The 17,538-nt window shown below is 50.3% G+C and overlaps 1 protein-coding gene across 1 annotated transcript; it reads left to right on the forward strand.

The window, feature by feature from the left end:
• Positions 1-1,363: 1,363 nt before the first annotated feature.
• Positions 1,364-17,133, forward strand: TTL (tubulin tyrosine ligase). Its single transcript, XM_084201573.1, has 7 exons — positions 1,364-1,706; positions 5,293-5,371; positions 7,067-7,299; positions 10,339-10,474; positions 10,572-10,841; positions 11,721-11,864; positions 14,098-17,133. Exons 1-7 carry the CDS (start codon positions 1,550-1,552, stop codon positions 14,213-14,215), a joined length of 1,137 nt encoding a protein of 378 aa, XP_084057699.1. The 5' UTR covers positions 1,364-1,549; the 3' UTR covers positions 14,216-17,133.
• Positions 17,134-17,538: the final 405 nt, after the last annotated feature.

Consider the following 17,538-nt stretch of genomic DNA (forward strand, 5'->3'; position numbering starts at 1 on the left):
AAAATAAACAAACAAAAAAAACCCCCACAAACCCAAAATCCACCTTGCTACAGGGAAATTTGCATGGAATATTGAGTAGTCCATTATTGGATTTCATTCTGCTTATTGGTCTAACACATTGATCTTAACTCTATGGAATATCTTTGCTTCTTGTGCTTCATTATGCAACCAACAGAGATAAGCCACCAAATTATCTATCAGTTGGAATTACCTGTCATTTTGGAATCCTGATAAAGAGCACGTACACAAACTGGGAAGAGGGAATGGCTTCAGGATCTGAGTCCCAGGTGCTCTGTGATTCCCTGGGCTGTGAGGTATTTTAAGCTAAACCACACACAACACTGTGAAGAGAACACACACTGAGGATGCATCTGAAAACAGATGCAGAGGCACATCCAATCCCAGGTCCAAGAGCACCTCCTAGTAGAAATAAGCTGCCTGGAAAATTTTTTTTAGCTTCTATGACAGCAGCTATTTTTTAATGTAATTTTTTCCATCCATGAATCACCTAACACCTTACCTTGTGCTGTCAAAAAAAGAAAAGGCAATGTGCAGGTCATGACCTATCTGTGTTTCCTTCAGCAAAATGCTCTTTATTTCTTGGAAATATATCATGATTTATAGAGTATGCCAGCTGATGTATGCAATGCTGATGTCAATACTCATACAGTGTCTGCAGGAAAACCAGGACATTAACCAACTCAAAACCTCAGAATTTTCATTATTGATAGGTTTGTTAAGACAAACCTGATTTGTTCTGGAGAGGACATCGAACTTCCAGGTTTTGAATTTGTGAGATACCTTTGGTCTGCTGCAGGTTTGTTTGTGAGGAAGACAGAAGTCTTACAAACAAGAAGACCTTTCCATAACCAGAAAGATCAAATTAAGTAGTAACGTAGGAGAAGATAAGAAGTGATTGGAAGAGTCAAATGGGTTAGGAAGGAGGAGATATACTGGCTCAGAGCTGAGCACCGACACTCACGGCTCGGGGTGAGCATCCCCCAGGGGCTCTGAGCACCGGCGGGGAGCAGAGCCTGCAGGCACCAAGCCTGGGTGACAGGGGACACCCCGGCCGGTGTCACACCGGGGAGCGGCGGGGCCGGTGACAGATCCCGGCCGGTGACAGATCCCGGGCAGTGTCAGATCCCGGGCAGTGTCAGATCCCGGCCGGTGACAGATCCCGGGCAGTGTCAGATCCCGGCCGGTGACAGATCCCGGCCGGTGACAGATCCCGGGCAGTGTCACGCCGCGGAGACGCTGGCCCGCCCCCAGCGGGCGCACGGCCCCGCCCCGGGCGGCTGCACGGCGTAACGGGGCGGGGAGGAGCAGGAGTCGGATCGGGCTCGGGATCAGGATCGGGAGGGCGGTTCTGGTTCCGGGTCAGTCCCCGCCTGGGCAGGCTCTCGGGCGGTGCGTGGGGGCGGCGGCCCCGGCCATGCGGAGCCGGGCCGGGCGGCGGCGGCCGCGCAGGGCCCTGCCTGGGCTGCGGCGGGGCCCCATGAGCCGCCGGGGGTAGGGCTGGGAGCCCCTTCCCCCCCGCCCCGCCGCCATGTACACCTTCGTGGTGCGGGACGAGGGCAGCAGCGTGTACACCGAGGTGAGCCGGCTGCTGCTGGCCAGCGGGCAGTGGCGGCGCCTCCGCAGGGACAACCCCCGCTTCAACCTGATGCTGGGCGAGAGGAACCGGCTCCCCTTCGGCAGGCTGGGTAAGGCTGCTCCCCGCGCCCGCCCCGCCGGCAGCGGGGCCCGGCGCTCCCTGCTCCCCCTCGGTCCGTGGCGGCGGCTGTGCCCTCCCGTCCCCCGTGTCCCCCGCCGCAGGGCAGCGTTCCCGCGGGTCGCCGCAGCCTCACGGCGCTCCCGCGGTTCGGGAGGCGGCTTCCGCCGGCCCCGCTCCCCGCCCCGTCCCTGTCGCTGTCCCCGCGGCTCGGCGGCCGCCCCGGCCTCCGACGCCCAAACAAAGCTCAGGCCCCGCGGGGTCTCCGTGCAGCCGGCCCTCTGCGGGCCCTGCTGCCGCCAGCCAGGGCTCGAAGGATCCTCTTCCCAAGCTCCCGGAGAGAGGTTTCACCGGGACCCCCAAACAACCCGCCCGGCTTCAGGCCTGTGGTGTGGTGAAGCAGTGGGAGGGGCGGGGGGGTGACACGAGGGTCACCCGGGGACCCCCCCTATGACATGCGGCAGAGCTCAGGATCCCGGCCCCCGCTCTGAGTGCCTTCCTTGCCCTGCAGCAGTGCCCTTGGGGCCCTTGGCACCGCTGCGGGGGGATTCAGACAAGCGGCGTGCCTTTGTGGGGTCGCGGTGGCTCCGGTGTCATCCCCTGCCTGCTGCTGGGCAGGGACACTGCGGTGCTGAGCTGACGTGGTATGGGGCTGAGACCTGTTCTGCCTCCTATCTCAAGCCGCAGAAACACCTCTAAGCCAGGCACGTTCAAACCTTCACTCCAGAGCCGAGGCTGGTGGGGATGTGCCTCTGCAGGGCTCGGTGAGGGTGACAGCACTATCCCTGCTGGAGCGGGGTGTGGGTAATTCCAGAGGCTCTGGTGTAGGGCACCTTACAACCCCTTCCCCACCACCTTTTCCCCTGCTGCCTGACCCCCTCTGTCGCCCTGCCACCGCACAGGGCTCTGGGAGCTGCCCTTTGTAGGTTTGTCCCCTGCCTGCCATGCTCGCTGCTGCCCCATGGCACAGCCAGCCTGGCCCTCTGCCCCGCTGGATGGTGCAGAGCCCAGGAGCAGGGAGGGAGAGTGCCCACAAGCAGGAGAGCCAAGCCAGGCACTGGCAGTGTTGCAGGGCGTGGCAGGGAGCGGGGCTGCGCTGTCATCTTGGCCCTGGCTTCTTTCTTTCTGGGGTGGTTTTGCAGCACTGCTTCTGCCTGCAGAAACATCAGAAGAGGCAGAGCCCCCTCACTCCAGCAGCTCTGGTGCAAGATGGTTTTGCAGCCCCTTTCTTGCAGCAGAGACCCATCTCTGACTGCTCTTCACAATTTGCAAGTCACCAGTTCCAGCATCTCTCCCTTGTCTCCTCCACATTTGTGAGTGGAAAGTCCCCATCACATGGCAGTGCCATCTGGTCACCTCCCGCTGTCTGCAGCGGGCAGGGAAGCACCAGAGAGGCTCAGGCAGTGAGGATGCTCAGATGTGCTTGCAGCAGGCACAGCAGGCAGACCTGTGCTTTAACTCACCCAGCCTGGAGGACCTGTGAGCATCAGGCCTCATTGCAGAACAAGTGCAGTTCCTTGAGGGTGGGCATGCACAGCACATCTGGCTATGGTGGGCTTGTGACCATCTCAGACTAACCCCTTCCATCCTCTAAAAGTGTCCTGGGGTGATGGAAGGGCTTCCCTGAGCCCTTCAGCATATGTTGCCATGGGATGCCCAAAAACCCAAACCATTTCTCACGGCCAAGCTATGTCTATAACCCACGGAGAGGGGCCCTGCTTTGGCACTGGCATCTTTAAACCATCCTCCTCTAGCAGAAACTGGTTGCCTGAAATCAGTAGAGTCAGACCAAAAATAACATGGTTATTTTGGTGCATTTTCCAAAAAGCTCTATCTTCTTTGGTTCATCTTCCTGAGCAACTGTTGCATCAAAGCTGGCTTGATTTTCCTAAGGGTTCTACTCAGTGGAAGCAGACATTAATTCAGGGAACTGTAGGGATTTGCATTACTCGGGGCCTAAGCTGGATCATGGAGAGAAGTGGGGACTCTCAGCATGCACCACTGCTTCTGCCCAGCTTCAGGGACCTCTGCAGCTCTCACTGATAACCTAATTCCTGGGGGATTGTACCCTTAAGCTGTATCCTCATCTTGAAGAAAAGCAGTTTGTGCTGAGGGGATGGAAAGGAGGAAGAGGCTGCAGAGGCCTCTTTTAGCAGGGGATGCTGGGCTCTATGCTCTGCTGGCCAGGAGAGGATTGCCACTTTGGTCAGTGCCTTAGCATCTTTTTAATCCCACTAAATGCATGCTACAGACCTCACAACATGCTCCAGAAGTTTCCCTTCCTGCCTTGTGGTCCCTCTTTGCTGGCCACACGACTCTATGTTGCAGCCCACTGCTCCATGGCAATGCTCAGGAGCCCAGTGAGGATGCATCTCCCCGGGATAAACTGGAAACAGAAGGAAATTTGAGGGGTTTTATTATTTTCTTTTCAGTAAAAAAAGCTGCCTGTGCTGAGTGCATCTTGAAGTGCCTGAAGTTACAGATCTTTTCTGCAGGATGGTTTTCAGCTATCTTGCATTTAAAGATTTGTGAATAAAAGTGACCCAGGTCAGGGAAGTGACTTTCAGGCTGAAAATAGATATTCACTCTCTGTGATCTTGCAGCTGCCTGGTGTTTAAGGTAATGTTTGCTCCAGGCCTTTTTTTCCCCAGGCAGACGCCAAGGAGGATAAGTAAAACCCTTAATCCTTTTTCAGGATTCTGGTCCCTCTCAGAGAGCTTCCAGCTGAGCACAAGTGTTTCTGTTGTGTGAAAAGGAGAAGACAGGCAGGCTGTGGAGTGGAGTGCAGCATTGGTAAGGAGGTGCCCCTCTGCTTAGCATTCTGTCAATGCTGGGGCCACATCTGGATACTGGGGCCAGTTTGGGACTTTCCAGTGCAAGAAAGGCTTAAACATCTGGAGTTAGTATAGGAAGGGCCGCCAGTTTAGTCAAGGTGCCACCAGTTTACTCAGGTTGGCAGCCAAGCACTGGGACAAGGACTAAGAGAAGTCAGTATCTATCTTTAGAGATACTCAGACTTTGGAGAAGAGGTTGGAGCAGAGACTCCCAGAGGTTCCTTCTCACCTCAGGTATCCCACAGGTCTTGTTGCAAACTGCTAGAAAGAAGCAAGACTCCAAGTCTTTCAGTGTTTCCCAGTGTTTTGTGGTATCAGGCCCAAGAGGGAGTCGTGCTGTACGTGACAAAGAAAAAAGGCCCTTTGCTAAGCTGTGATCTTTGTGTCAGGGTGTGTTTCCCTGCATTCTCCACCTGTATTTAAGAGTAACTGAAATCTTGGTTCTTAAAAGCTTACACCAGCAGATGGAGAACACCTGCCAGTTCCCAGTGTGAATTAGGAAAAAATTATTTTCCTTTGCAAGATGGCTGTGTCAGATTAAAAACAAGTGGGTAACTGCATGGTTTTTTGTAACTAAATGAAAGAAACCACAGGGGCCAGTACCAGTTTACAACCTGTTTCTGTAATGCAGGGCAAGGAAACAGCCTCCTTTTCTTTCCCCTACTGCACAGGTCCTTTGCACCAAGCAGCTGTTTTGCCTTTGTTCATTGAGCAGTTTGTCTGACCTCTGTTTCCCCTTCTTAGGCCATGAACCTGGACTTGTGCAGCTGGTGAATTACTACAGGGGAGCAGACAAGCTGTGCCGCAAAGCATCTCTGGTGAAGTAAGAAACTCACTGAAATGTTAGATGGGCTTGGCAGAAGCTTCTCTTGTAACCCTTGTTGAGTGTTGAACCTGTTTGGAGGGTACTTCACACAACAGCTGCCCTGGGAGTGTCCAAGCATGTGCTGTCTTCAGACTCCTGGGCTGGTCTCTAGAGCTGCTTGTGTGCACAAAGGCCTCTCTGTAACCTCAGGGGAAATGCCATTTCCACTGAGTTGTGTCTACTTGAAACCATAGAGGGTATTGAATCAGATTAGAGCTAAATCAAAAGGGAAAAGAAACCCAAACGAATCTGCTCTTTTTCCTTGTAGACATTTAATTAAAACCTTTTCCTTTTATTCTCTGTTTCATACAGAGAAGAGACACTAATGTGCCTTTAGCTAATCAGATTTGTTGGTCAAACAAATGCTTGGAGACATCTCCAGGAAGAGCTCTGGGAGTTATTTCTACATGACCTGCCATGCCAGGGTTTCCTGGGGAAATGTGGATGAACTTTCATGGTAAATAACCCTGTCCCTGTGCAAACTCTGCTCCCACTAGAGTATCTTTATGTCAGAGCTCTTGGTCTCCTTCAGCAATTTGTTTGCCCATTACAGTCTGTGCTGCCTCTCACTAATGCAGTCCTGCAGACTGTGTGTGCTGATCCAAGACCTCTCCTTCCTCTGCAGAGAGCCTCTTCCCAGTTGTTTCCTGGCAGTGGTGATGGTGTTTGTCAGAAAATGGCAGAGTATTTTTAAACAAGCACTTAGAGCACTCCTCAGATGAATTCCTCTTTAGCCTGTTACCTGGAGTGCTGAAAACACACCTGTTTTTATATCCTGCAGCTTGGCTGACCTTTTTAACTGTAGGGTCAAGCATGGATCAAGCTACTTAGGAACCCACAGGACAACAAATGACATTCCTCAGGGCTCCCAAAGTGCCACTGACTCACTGCCATGTCAACAGAGAGGCACAAATGCACAGAGAGTCAGCACCTCATGAACTCTACTTTTGGCTTTAAGCAAAGCACAGGCATTTGGAGAGGCGGGCAGCTCCCTTAACTTTGAAAGAAAACAGGCCTGAGCTCTGCTAACAGGAATTTGCTGCTGTCTCCAGACATTACTGGTAGGAGAGATGTGCCCCAGGGATTCCAGACACCTTGGGATGTGAAACATGTAACGGTGCCCTTGCTTTCTGTGGCTTCCCAGTGGCTTTCATACGCAGCTGGGACATCTGGCCCTATCTCAGTGGGAATGGGATCAAGGGCTAAGCACCAGCACAGAGAGCGTTACTGCTCTGGCTTTCCTTTTTCCAGCTGTGATCACAGCATCCCTCCTGCCCTGAGCCATGTCAGCAAAAAAACCTCCTCAGTTCCTTTGTGCAGAGATGATGCAGGGAATGCACCTGTTTAGTTATGTGGGAGCTTCTCAGCTGTTAGTTTCAGATATCCATGGTGTCAGCAGAATGTTTAATGAAAGCATGCAGGTTCTGGTTCAAAGAGTAGTGCTTTGCTGTGGGTTGGGGTTGCCATGATATCTTTAGGAAAACCCTAATTCCAAGGGTCTGAGGAAAACAGGATAATTTAGCACAGACTATGTGTAAGCTGCCATTCATCATCAAGCAAAAGAGCCCAGTTAATGATGATTTTTCTTTATTGAATAAGCCCCATGCAGGTGGGGACACTCTGGAGATTAACAGCCTGTCTCTCTTCACCCAGGCTAATCAAGACAAGCCCTGAGCTATCAGAGTCCTGCACGTGGTTCCCTGAGTCATATGTGATTTACCCAACAAATTTGAAGACCCCGGTGGCTCCAGCCCAGAATGGAATTCGCCATCTCATCAACAACTCGAGGACAGATGAGCGGGAAGTGTTCCTGGCAGCTTACAACAGGCGGCAGGAAGGCAAAGAGGGCAACGTGTGGATAGCCAAGTCCTCAGCTGGTGCCAAAGGTTCGCTCTCCAGCACCAGGAGCTGTTTCTCATTATTCCTCACTCTTTTTATGTGATCTGTAGGGTCACAGGGTTTGGCTGAGCCAAGCTTATATGTCTGTGAAGGGCTTCACTGACCATGCCAGACAAGCAATGTGCTGTGCACGTGCTACCTAGGACATGCACAGCAGTGAAAGGGCCTCCACTTCTCTACACGTGCACCTCAAAATGTGGGAACGTGCTGTGGGGAGAAGGCAGCAGTGACCAGCAAGTGGGAGGAATGTGGAGAGCAGGTTAGAGGGAGCAGAGCAGGATACAGGGAGGCAGTCAGCAGGCAGCGCAGTAGCCTTCAAGGAGAAGGAGCCCAGCTCCCCATGCTGCAGCTTAACTTGCCTTCTCCTGGGTGGAAATCCTGCTTATCTTTCAGCCAGACTCATGTGCCTGGTGCCAGCGGCCTGCCTCTGGTCACGCTGAGCAGCCACGAGCTCAGTACGTCACAATTGCATCCAAGCCTCTGGGGAAGGTACCAAAGACAATCAATGCAGTGTCTGTCTGTCCATTCCATCTGAATAGGACAACAGATACCCAAGTGATAATGTGTCCTTCCTTGTTCCAGGGTCATGCCATCACTCACTCTGCAGAAATAAGGAGCTGTGAGGTAGCTGGACACAGCTATAAATGCAGTGCTTTGGTAACTGTGTGCTCTCTGTCAGTTAAGGTGTTATCATGGGCACATTGTTAGAATGGCTGTGTTTAAAAACTTACCTTGCCATGTGTGCAGCAGAGCCCAGCCTGAGGAAGGACCTGGTCTTTTCGGAGAAAGCAAGCCCAGATATATTACTCATGTTTGCAGTCACTTTGCATGCAGCCTTGCAAAAAAGAGAATGTGAAAGCCAGAGCTGGCTGCAGGGAGGCTGCACGACAAAACTGTCCTGTACACCAGCGTCCCTCTCTGTTCTGCTCTCTTGGCTGTGTCACCAAGAAGAATTGGAAGAGTATCCTTGTTTTCATCAGGAACTAAGGAGAGATGAGTCCTTTTGTTATGCCAATGCAAGAATGTGTTTCTATGGATAAACTGGCAAAAGAATCCATCTGGGCATTTGGAAAGGCAGTTGCTGTGGTCTGCTGCAGGCTGAGCAGGTTCAGACTCTTCAGATACTTCATGCACATGTGATCCCATCTTTTCTGCACTAAAGCAGAGTAGCCTTTTGTATTCATCGCTGTGCTGCTGCAAATTAAAGTGGAAAGCAGAGTCTCAGGGTAATCTTCTAGGGGGAAGTTTTATGCATCTGGGGATTACTTCTGATGAAGAAGAAAGCTTGTTCATGCTAATTACCAAGATAGATAAAGCTCAGGCACAGCCCCTGTTTTGGGACAGGTCTAACAGAAGCTTTGTCATCCATCAGTAACAGGAAAATTCAAAGTTTAGGGTGCCCTGGCTCAAACATTTTAAGGGTTTGCAACTGTGGCTGGAGGTTTTGGTGTTTTCTTTGGCAGCTGCCCCACATAAGCTGCTTTGCTGCCTCACTGGGTTGCTGCCTGGGTGCACAGTCAAGCTGACCCTCCCCTTGGTTTGCCATCTGTCCAGTGTGGAACAGGTGCCTGCTGATCTCCCCACTGCGCAGCTTTGCTAGCTTAGGGATGTTGTTTGCCTCCTTTCCCCAGTGCACAGCCTGAAGTTGTGCCAGTGCAAGGTTCTGCCTTGCTCTGCTGTGAGCAGGAGACTAAAAAAATCTTGCCCTCTGCATAAATCATGGGTGAGAAAGATGCTTTGATTTCAGACTTCCTTTCAGTGGAGGGTGCTGGGATGAATGGGAGGACAGTAGCGCTGGAAAGCTGGGCAGAGGATGGAGCAGTGGGACTGCCTGCAGGGCTGTGCTGACAGCAACCTTCAGAAATCACAGCTAGGAGCATTTTTCATTGGATGATCCTGTCAAACCCTGCCTGTGCTTCAAACCTCTATTACCCCTTTGATACCCCCTTGAAGAGTAGTTTTTTTTGCACAGTGTTTCCTCAAAAACACTCGGCATAAAATTAAGACTAAGTAATCAGGTTTAGTTCAGAAAACTAATACCTCAAGAATGGGCATAGTGCCAGAGGAGGGTTTGATAACTTTACCTGAGCTGGCTTATCCCACCTGGTGCCATGCCATTCCTTTATGAACTCCCAGAAGGAAAATGGTCCTCCTTCAGTGCTCTGCAACAGAAGCTTGCTATTTGGACTCTTGCAAGAGATGAACAGTGACAGCTTCAGCCAAAATGTGGGAGTGTTTAAATGGCACAGTTCATTTTTTTAATGAAGAGCTTCCACAGCGGGAACACTGAGTACATGGATGAGCAATTTAAAATAGTACTTTTCCTTATTCAGCAATGATTTTAATAATAACTTAAATGAATTCAGTGAGCAGGGCAACACTGCACAAGTGTGCATGTGTGACTGCCTCTGGCAGCCAGAGAAACCGGACAGGGAAAGAAAGTCTTGAGTCTGGGATAAAAAATCCCACAAGCCTCCCCCCCCCCAAATAAAAAAGAAAGGCAAAAGTCTTTACAGAAAATGTACCAAACTCCCTGTTCTCTCTAAGCTGCTGAAAACCAGGGGAAAACAAAACCAAATTTGTCAAGTGCCAAATACAAGCACCATCACATCTTCCTACCCCTGCCAAGCCTAGATAGGAAGAAAGAAAAAATGACATAAAAGAAACCAGAATGCCCCCAAGCCAAGCAGCTGCCTCTCTGCTTGTCCAGGTCCCTGTCTGCTGTGCATCTCCTCACACCTCAACGGCGACCCCCCTGCAGACATGCCCCAGGCAGGCTGTGCCCTGTCCGATCCCCTTGATTCCCATTTGCAGCAGGCCTGGTTTCTGGGGATGGCAAGGAAGAGATCCCTCCACAGATTCATTCCCATGGAGTGACTGTGGCACTGCTTGGGCGCTGGCTGACCCTGGGGCCACAGCTTCTTGCACGTTGCTTTTTGGGCTAATGAGCCACTTGGGGCCTGAAAAAGCTCCAACAAAGGTAGAAGGATCCTCTACCTAATTTTGTCTTCAACTTTCTGTGCCAGGGGAAGGGATCCTGATTTCTTCAGAGGCTTCAGAGCTCCTGGACTTCATCGATGAGCAGGGACAAGTGCATGTGATTCAGAAATACCTGGAAAATCCTCTGCTTTTAGAGCCAGGGCATCGCAAGTTTGACATCAGGTAACATTTTCTGCCTTTGTAATACCAGTTTTCTTGTTCATGCTGTTTCTTTGGGAGCCACTGAGACTAGAGTTGGTTCTCCTGTTTGTTCCCCCAGGAGCTGGGTTCTTGTGGATCATCAATATAATATCTACCTCTACAGAGAGGGTGTCCTGCGGACCTCTTCAGAACCATATAACAGTGCTAACTTCCAGGACAAAACCTGCCACTTGACCAATCACTGCATTCAGAAGGAATATTCCAAAAACTACGGGCGGTATGAGGAAGGGAATGAAATGTTCTTCGAGGAGTTCAACCAGTATCTGATGGATGCCCTGAACACAACGCTTGAGAATAGCATCTTGTTGCAAATCAAACACATAATAAGGTAGCCAGCTGCCTGCTGCTCAGGAGAGCAAAACCCTTCAGGGACAGGGAGTGTGTGTGGACACAGCTGGGGAAGCAGAGCAAGAAGGAAAGGGTTTCAATTGCAGAAATTTAGGATAAGGCCATAAATACCCCCATGTCACTGCTCAATGAGAAGGCACCTCCATAAGTGCTGTTGCCTCAATGGTGTGTGTCCACATCTCTGCGATTTGCCAGCTGTGGCTGGAGAGGGATAGAGTGGAAAGGGAAGAGTGAAGGTCAAAATACAGGGTTGGGAGAGGCTGAGATTAAGAAAGGCATGAAGGTGATAGAGGGGAAGTGAAAGTGAACTCAAGTGTACAGACTCTGGATGCTTCCCCCTCCATCAGCCAGCAGCAGCACATGGCTGTTGCCTAGGTCATCTTACTCAGTCCACAAGAGCCAATTCCTTCCTGGGAAGTGCCTGGAGAGAGATCTCAGTGCTGCAGAGAATCCAGGTCTTGACAAAGCAGTCCTTCATGAAGGAATTTGCTTTGCCAGTACCCCGTTGCTGTTAATTGCTCTAAAAAGATGTGGCATAATCTTTGAGGGACTTGAAACAAATGAGCATCCAGTGGCAGTTCCCTGGGGACCTGCTGCAGCCCTTTATGGCATTGCACATCATGTTTTTCAGCTTGCCTGACCCAGTGGTGAGGGAGGATGCTGGATGCTCTCCACCTCTTTGTGAGTTAACTCAGGGGTTAACCCCACATGGATTTTCACAGGTTCTCACTTGCCTGGACCAGGTTACCATGGCATGTGTTGGACATAAATTGTAATCTGGGAGAGTTCCAGGACAACCCCTCTTATTTAACGTGTCCACAGAAGCCTTAACCCTGAGTTTCTGTTTCTCCCTTCACAGAAGCTGCCTTATGTGTATAGAGCCTGCAATCAGCACAAAGCATCTTCACTACCAGAGCTTCCAGCTCTTTGGCTTTGATTTCATGGTGGATGAGGAGCTGAAGGTCTGGCTAATAGAAGTCAATGGGGCCCCAGCTTGTGCCCAGTGAGTAAATCAGTTTCTGGAACACCCATGTGATGCCACCATTCACATGCCTCACCCAAAACATGGCTGTGTCCCAGCTCCAAGTGAAAAAGGTGAAAGAAAGTGAATGGCAAGGGAGTTTTCCAGGCTAACAATGGACTCTGCTCCAAGTGCCAGTTTGGGTTCATTACTCTTGTCTCTGTGTTTGGTATCCCCCAGCTTCTTTCCCAGATGGGATGAGGCACTAACCTGGGTTTTTGAACAAATGGGTTTGAATATAACTTGGGTCATTGTTATTACTCTTGGGTTGAAGTTGTGTTTGCAGATTTAATGTTTTGGGAGTCAGATTGTTTCTCAGTCTGTTGTGGGGCCACTGGTGGCTGCTGTTTATATGAGCACGTGTTAAATGAGTAGCATTAAGAGCAGCAGCTGGAAGTGAGTGACTAAATTTGCAGGCAGCAGGACCACAGAGCACAATGTGGATGCTGCAGATGTTACCAAATCTCTGAAAACTTAAGGAATAAAGACAACACCAATTTAGTGTTAAGAAGAGCATCCTTTATTCAAATCACATGGGGGATAACTCCTGACCTTATGTGTCCATGGGATTTTACAAGTATCTTGCTTATATACAGTCACTACATCCATGTAAAATTTGCCCATTACCAAAAAAACCCTCCCCAGGTTCCCAGATGAAATCCTTGTTTTGGCTGTGCCTGCATTCCTGAGCCAGATGTCTTCTTACCTTCCAGCCATCCTTTCTGGGAAAGCAGATTTTGCACACCTTGTTTCTCTGCTAAGAGTTCACAGACACAGTAAAAATGGAATTAACCCTTTTGGTAGGACAGAGATCAGGTTACAGCTTCTTCCAGCAGCCACAGGGAGGCTTGAACAGCCAAACAGCCCTGGCCATGAACATCTCTGTGTAGGCACAGCAGGAGGTGCTCAGTATTGCATGACTGAGACAGCTGCAGGAGACCAGAAATTTTTGTTAAGTGAGGATCTGTATCATATTAAAAAAAAAAAACCCAGCAAAACAGAACAGGCTGCACATGACTGCATTAGAATTTGATCAGATTAGATGTTGATTAAATTAGCTTAGATCATCACTAACAGTAGACAAAAAATGCAGGTCAAACCTACCAGACAGCCTGTTGAGGAGCTTTTTCAGGGCTAGAGCTTGGGGAGCTTTCTGTGTCCAGGATGCCCTGTTCACAATATGCACCATGGTGCAATGACTGCCTTGCACCTCCTTGTCTGGCTGTATGGGTAGAATTTGGCTGTTGCTGGGTGGATTTGGATTGCAGCAGTGCCCTGTTTGTTTTGTGCCTCTTGGAAGAGCAAGGGCTTTGCTGGGTGCTTGGAAGATTGAAAGCAGCTGAGGTAGGTTTTGGCCACTTGTGACTTCTCCTGTTCAGGGTATTTTTTATTTGTAGCACTTGTATCACATAGCTCCCATTTAAAGAGGAAAAAAAAATGGCTGCTGTAAGTAATAACATTCCCAGGAGCTGAAAAAACATCTCACTGTCACATAGCCCCAGTGACATGGGGTAAAAGACATTGTTAATTCTGGGAAAAACAGGTTTGGTACTAAATATGTGCCAGATGCCAGCACATTCAGGGAGGTTACACATGCATTTCCTCCAGCAGAAAATGAAGCTGTTGCTAACTAAACACCTTGTCCCTCTTCTCCCTAATCCTGCTGGGCATGAGCTGTGCCATGGTGAAACACATCCCACGTGTCTGAGGGTCCTGTGGGGCCCTTGAGCTGCACCCCAGCACAGCATATCATCAAACCAGGAATGCATCAGAGCAGCCCCTCTGGGCCACATTCCTGTGTGAACAGCATCTGGTGCAGTAAATCCCAACTCCCTGAGCTGGAAGGCTGGTACAGGGAACCCTGAGATGTTTTCTGCCCCTTTGCATATTGTGGAGACTCCAGTCTAGAGCCTCAGGGTCCAGAGCCTCTGACTGTAAACATAGATAACGGGTTTTGTGGTTCTTTGTGAAAGGGAGCAATATTGGGAATTATCACCATGGAAGAAGAAGATATTTGTTGGTGTAAGCAGGGAGGAGGTGGAAGAGATACTGTTCTTCCCCTGTTTGCCACCCTGAAACTCCTTTTGATGGGAGTAGGATCCTGTAGATCTTGCTGGGAAAACGCATTTCTATATAAAAACATAAAAATTGGCCAGGCATCTGCTGGTTTGTCCTGCCTGGGTATCTGATTCTGTCTCTCTCTCTCATCTCTTAGGAAGCTGTATGCAGAGCTCTGCCAAGGAATTGTGGATGTAGCCATCTCCAGCGTTTTCCCCCTCAGTGACACTGGGCAGAAGATGAACCAGTCATCCTCAATCTTCATCAAGCTGTGATGATGACACAACTGCCACCGCTGTGAACAGGGAGAGACTGCACCCCTCGGGTCAGCACACTTTGGTGGCTTATCTCAGTAACATGCCAAAAAGTGATAGAGACAGGCTTCATATTTTCTGGGAGACCACAGGGAAAAACAACAAAACAGGCATCCTCACAGAGCTGTGATGAGCCAGAGCTGCTCAGATAACTCTGCCTGCATTCACCAAAATCCACTTTAGAAACAGCTCCTGTGACTTTGATACCTGAAACGAATCTCTCTGGGAGTACAACAGAACAACCTTAAAATGAAACCCCAGCAGGGATACTGTAATGCTGTATTAGCTCCTCCTTTTCTATAGAGATAACATTGGGTTTTTTAAGGGAATTGAGTGGAGAGAACGATGGAGGTGTCCTCCTCCCGCTGTGTTTATCCTTTCCTCACCTACTGCATCATTAGTGCCTTAGCTCAGCTCCAAATAGGTGACTCCTTTCCTTTGTTCCTGCTCTGTTACATAGAAAGGAGCAAGCTCTCCTGGTGCCTAAAACCAGGAACACCGAGAAGTCAGTTTCCTTAGGTCATTTTCCAAGCTGGTTGGCTGAACACCCAGGCAATGGCTGGTAAAGGGTGCTGAACTGCAGGTGGTGAATTAACCCAAGCAAGGAAGGTGATTTTCTTTATTTATAGCTATCCCTTTTCCTATTGAGATTTGGATCAGTGATTGTCCCAGTCTGAGACAGTTGGATTCTGCTTAAAAGAGGCAGAGAGACCCCCTCGGAGCTCACCAGCAGGCTGTAGGATTTCTAGCATCACTTCTGTGCTGAGTGTTTCAAGTAGCAGAAACGTGATCCCAGTTTCTTCTGAGGCACTTCAATGAATTTAGGCTCTTCTCTCAGATTTCCCCTTCATTATTTACTTGAGGCTTGGACCTGAAATCTTTCTACCCAAATCCCATTTGTTCCAGCCAGTTTTATTTTCATCTGTTTGACAAATACTGTAATCCTCTGCCCTGAACACAGTCCACAACTTGATCTTAGCTAGGGGCAAGGTGGGTGAGGTTTTGTAGACCAGGAGAGACATTCCTATTTGCCACACATCTGGGAAATCAGGTGCTTTGGGGGGAAGGACAGGTTAGATTCCTTGAGGTCTCTGTATTTCAGAGCTAACATCTGCTTCAAGTCAAACCCCTGTCATGTGTCCCACCTTGTGAAGTGTATCTGAATTTGTGAGCCCAGCACATCCCTCTGGCAGGGAGAGGTGGTCATGGACAGAAACCAGTTCCTGCTCCCCATAACAAACAAACAGGAAGACATTGTGGAGATTACAAACTGCCTGTGTGTAATGGGAAGTGAACCAGCAGTGGAATTTCTGCCCTCCTCAGAAGAACCTAGCATTTTGGTGTACTCATCTCTGTTTGTGATGGAGATTTCAGAATTCTTCATGCAGCAGACAATCCTGATGGGAAGGGGCAGGGTGATAAGGAGGGAGGAAGGTATGGGGGAAGGATTGGTTGGATTTTCTAACCTTATGATAGCACAGAGGTGTCAGAACTTCACTGCAGTCCAGGTGAAGTGTGGTGGTAGCTCACCAAAGTAAAATGTAGGCCATTAAGGGTTCTTATTCAAATTGCAAAGTTCACCACATCTCTGTTGGCATTTTCATGTTAGCTTAGCTGAGCTTAAAAAATGCATGTTTTTTGCCCAGCAGTGGGAAGATTTCACAGCAATTGCTCTCATCCAGGATGTGTCTGAGCTCTCATAAGCGCTAGGGCAGACAAGAACAGAAAATTTTCCCCATCACAATGAACCAAGAAATGTTCAAATTCTAGGGGCTAGACCCATCCTTCCCCTCAAAAGGGAAGTTTAGATAATGCTTGGTGGTAGAGCCACAACTACAGACGATGCAGCTATTCATACCCTGCCTTTCCAGCTGGGCTTGGGGGAGGTAGTGTTTCAGGGACACTTGAATCCTCTGTTTGCTGAATTTTTCAGGAATAAGCAACATCCTCTGGAGTAAAATGTGTATTTTCTACCTTCTCGCAAAGCGTCCCCCAAAGTAAAGCACAGAAGGTAAATGATAAAGGACAGAGAGCACAGTGCCTAAAGTTTTTGCCCAAAATACTAGCTACAAGGTGGAGTAGAGGATGTGTGTGTGGCTGAGGCCTGGGCATTGCAGCCATGGGTGCACCTTGCAAGTGATGCTCACAAGCCCCTGTGAGACTTCTGTTTGTTTCTTTTTTTAGGAATATACAACAATAAATGTTTTCTAGTTTATTTCAGCTAAAAGGTCAATAGAAAAGGTCTTACTCTCTTTCCTGAGCTTTCACCCAGGATACTGCTGGGTTTCCAGAAGACACCTGCCATACAACAGAATGTCTCTAGTCTTAGTTGTATCCCTTCATGTCATCCATGAAGAATTTCTGGCCCAGGTGTTCCAGCCGCGTTGTCCAGCAGGGTCTGGTCCCGCTGGACTCTGGGTTTCAGGTATCTCCCACGTGGCTTGTTCCATACCAGTTAGTCATGTTGTGCTTCTGCTGAAATCTGGTGGCCGCCCACAGTCCATGGAGAACTCCGGAGAAGTCTAAGAAAGGCTCAAACGCCGATTTCATCCAGGTGACTGTGACCAGTGCCCTTCAGGACTGCTTGCATGTCCCTGCTCCCAGCATTTCTTGTTCTCCACGCGCAGCTCTCTGCCGGGAGAGCAACGCTGTGCCGTTCATGTTCATGCTCCATGACCGTGTCTGCTGTGGCAGCCCTTGGGAAACCCTGGTGTTGAGAGGATGCGGGGTACACGGGGCGCTGCCGAGCGTCAGCCTCGGGATCGTGTGCCCAGCTGCTCTCACGCCAGCATGTGCATGTGGGGCTGGGAATGCCTGAGCTCCCGGCTCTGCGGTGAGCTCACATCTATCCACATCTCTCCTAAACCATCATTAAAACATGCAAACCCCACGGCCTGCGGTGTTTCCTTGGGGCAGCGCGTCCCTGGGCTGCCAAGTCCCCAGGAGCTGGCCTCACGCCCGGGGCTGTCCCGGCAGCTGTGGGAGCTGGGGAGCAGCGGGGCTGTTCGGGATTCCCGGCATGCGGAAGTGGCGGAGAGTGGCGGGGATGGGTGGATATCCCGGCTCCTGTTCCGGGGGCGCACGTGGCTGGGCGGGAGAAGGGACACGGGTGACACGGATGCGCGGGGTGGCCGGGAGCTGGGAGTGCGTGTCGGGAGGAGCGCAGCTCGGCGGGCCGGAGCTGCGGGGCAGGCTCTGGGGACAGGAGCGGCCGCAGCGACGGACCCGCCCCGCGCCCCTGGAGCGGCCGGGAAGCGGCGGGGGCGGGGCCGGGTGCGGGGCGC

This window comes from Fringilla coelebs (assembly GCF_963513975.1).
Source record: "Fringilla coelebs genome assembly, chromosome: 3".
Taxonomy (NCBI): Eukaryota; Metazoa; Chordata; class Aves; order Passeriformes; family Fringillidae; genus Fringilla; species Fringilla coelebs.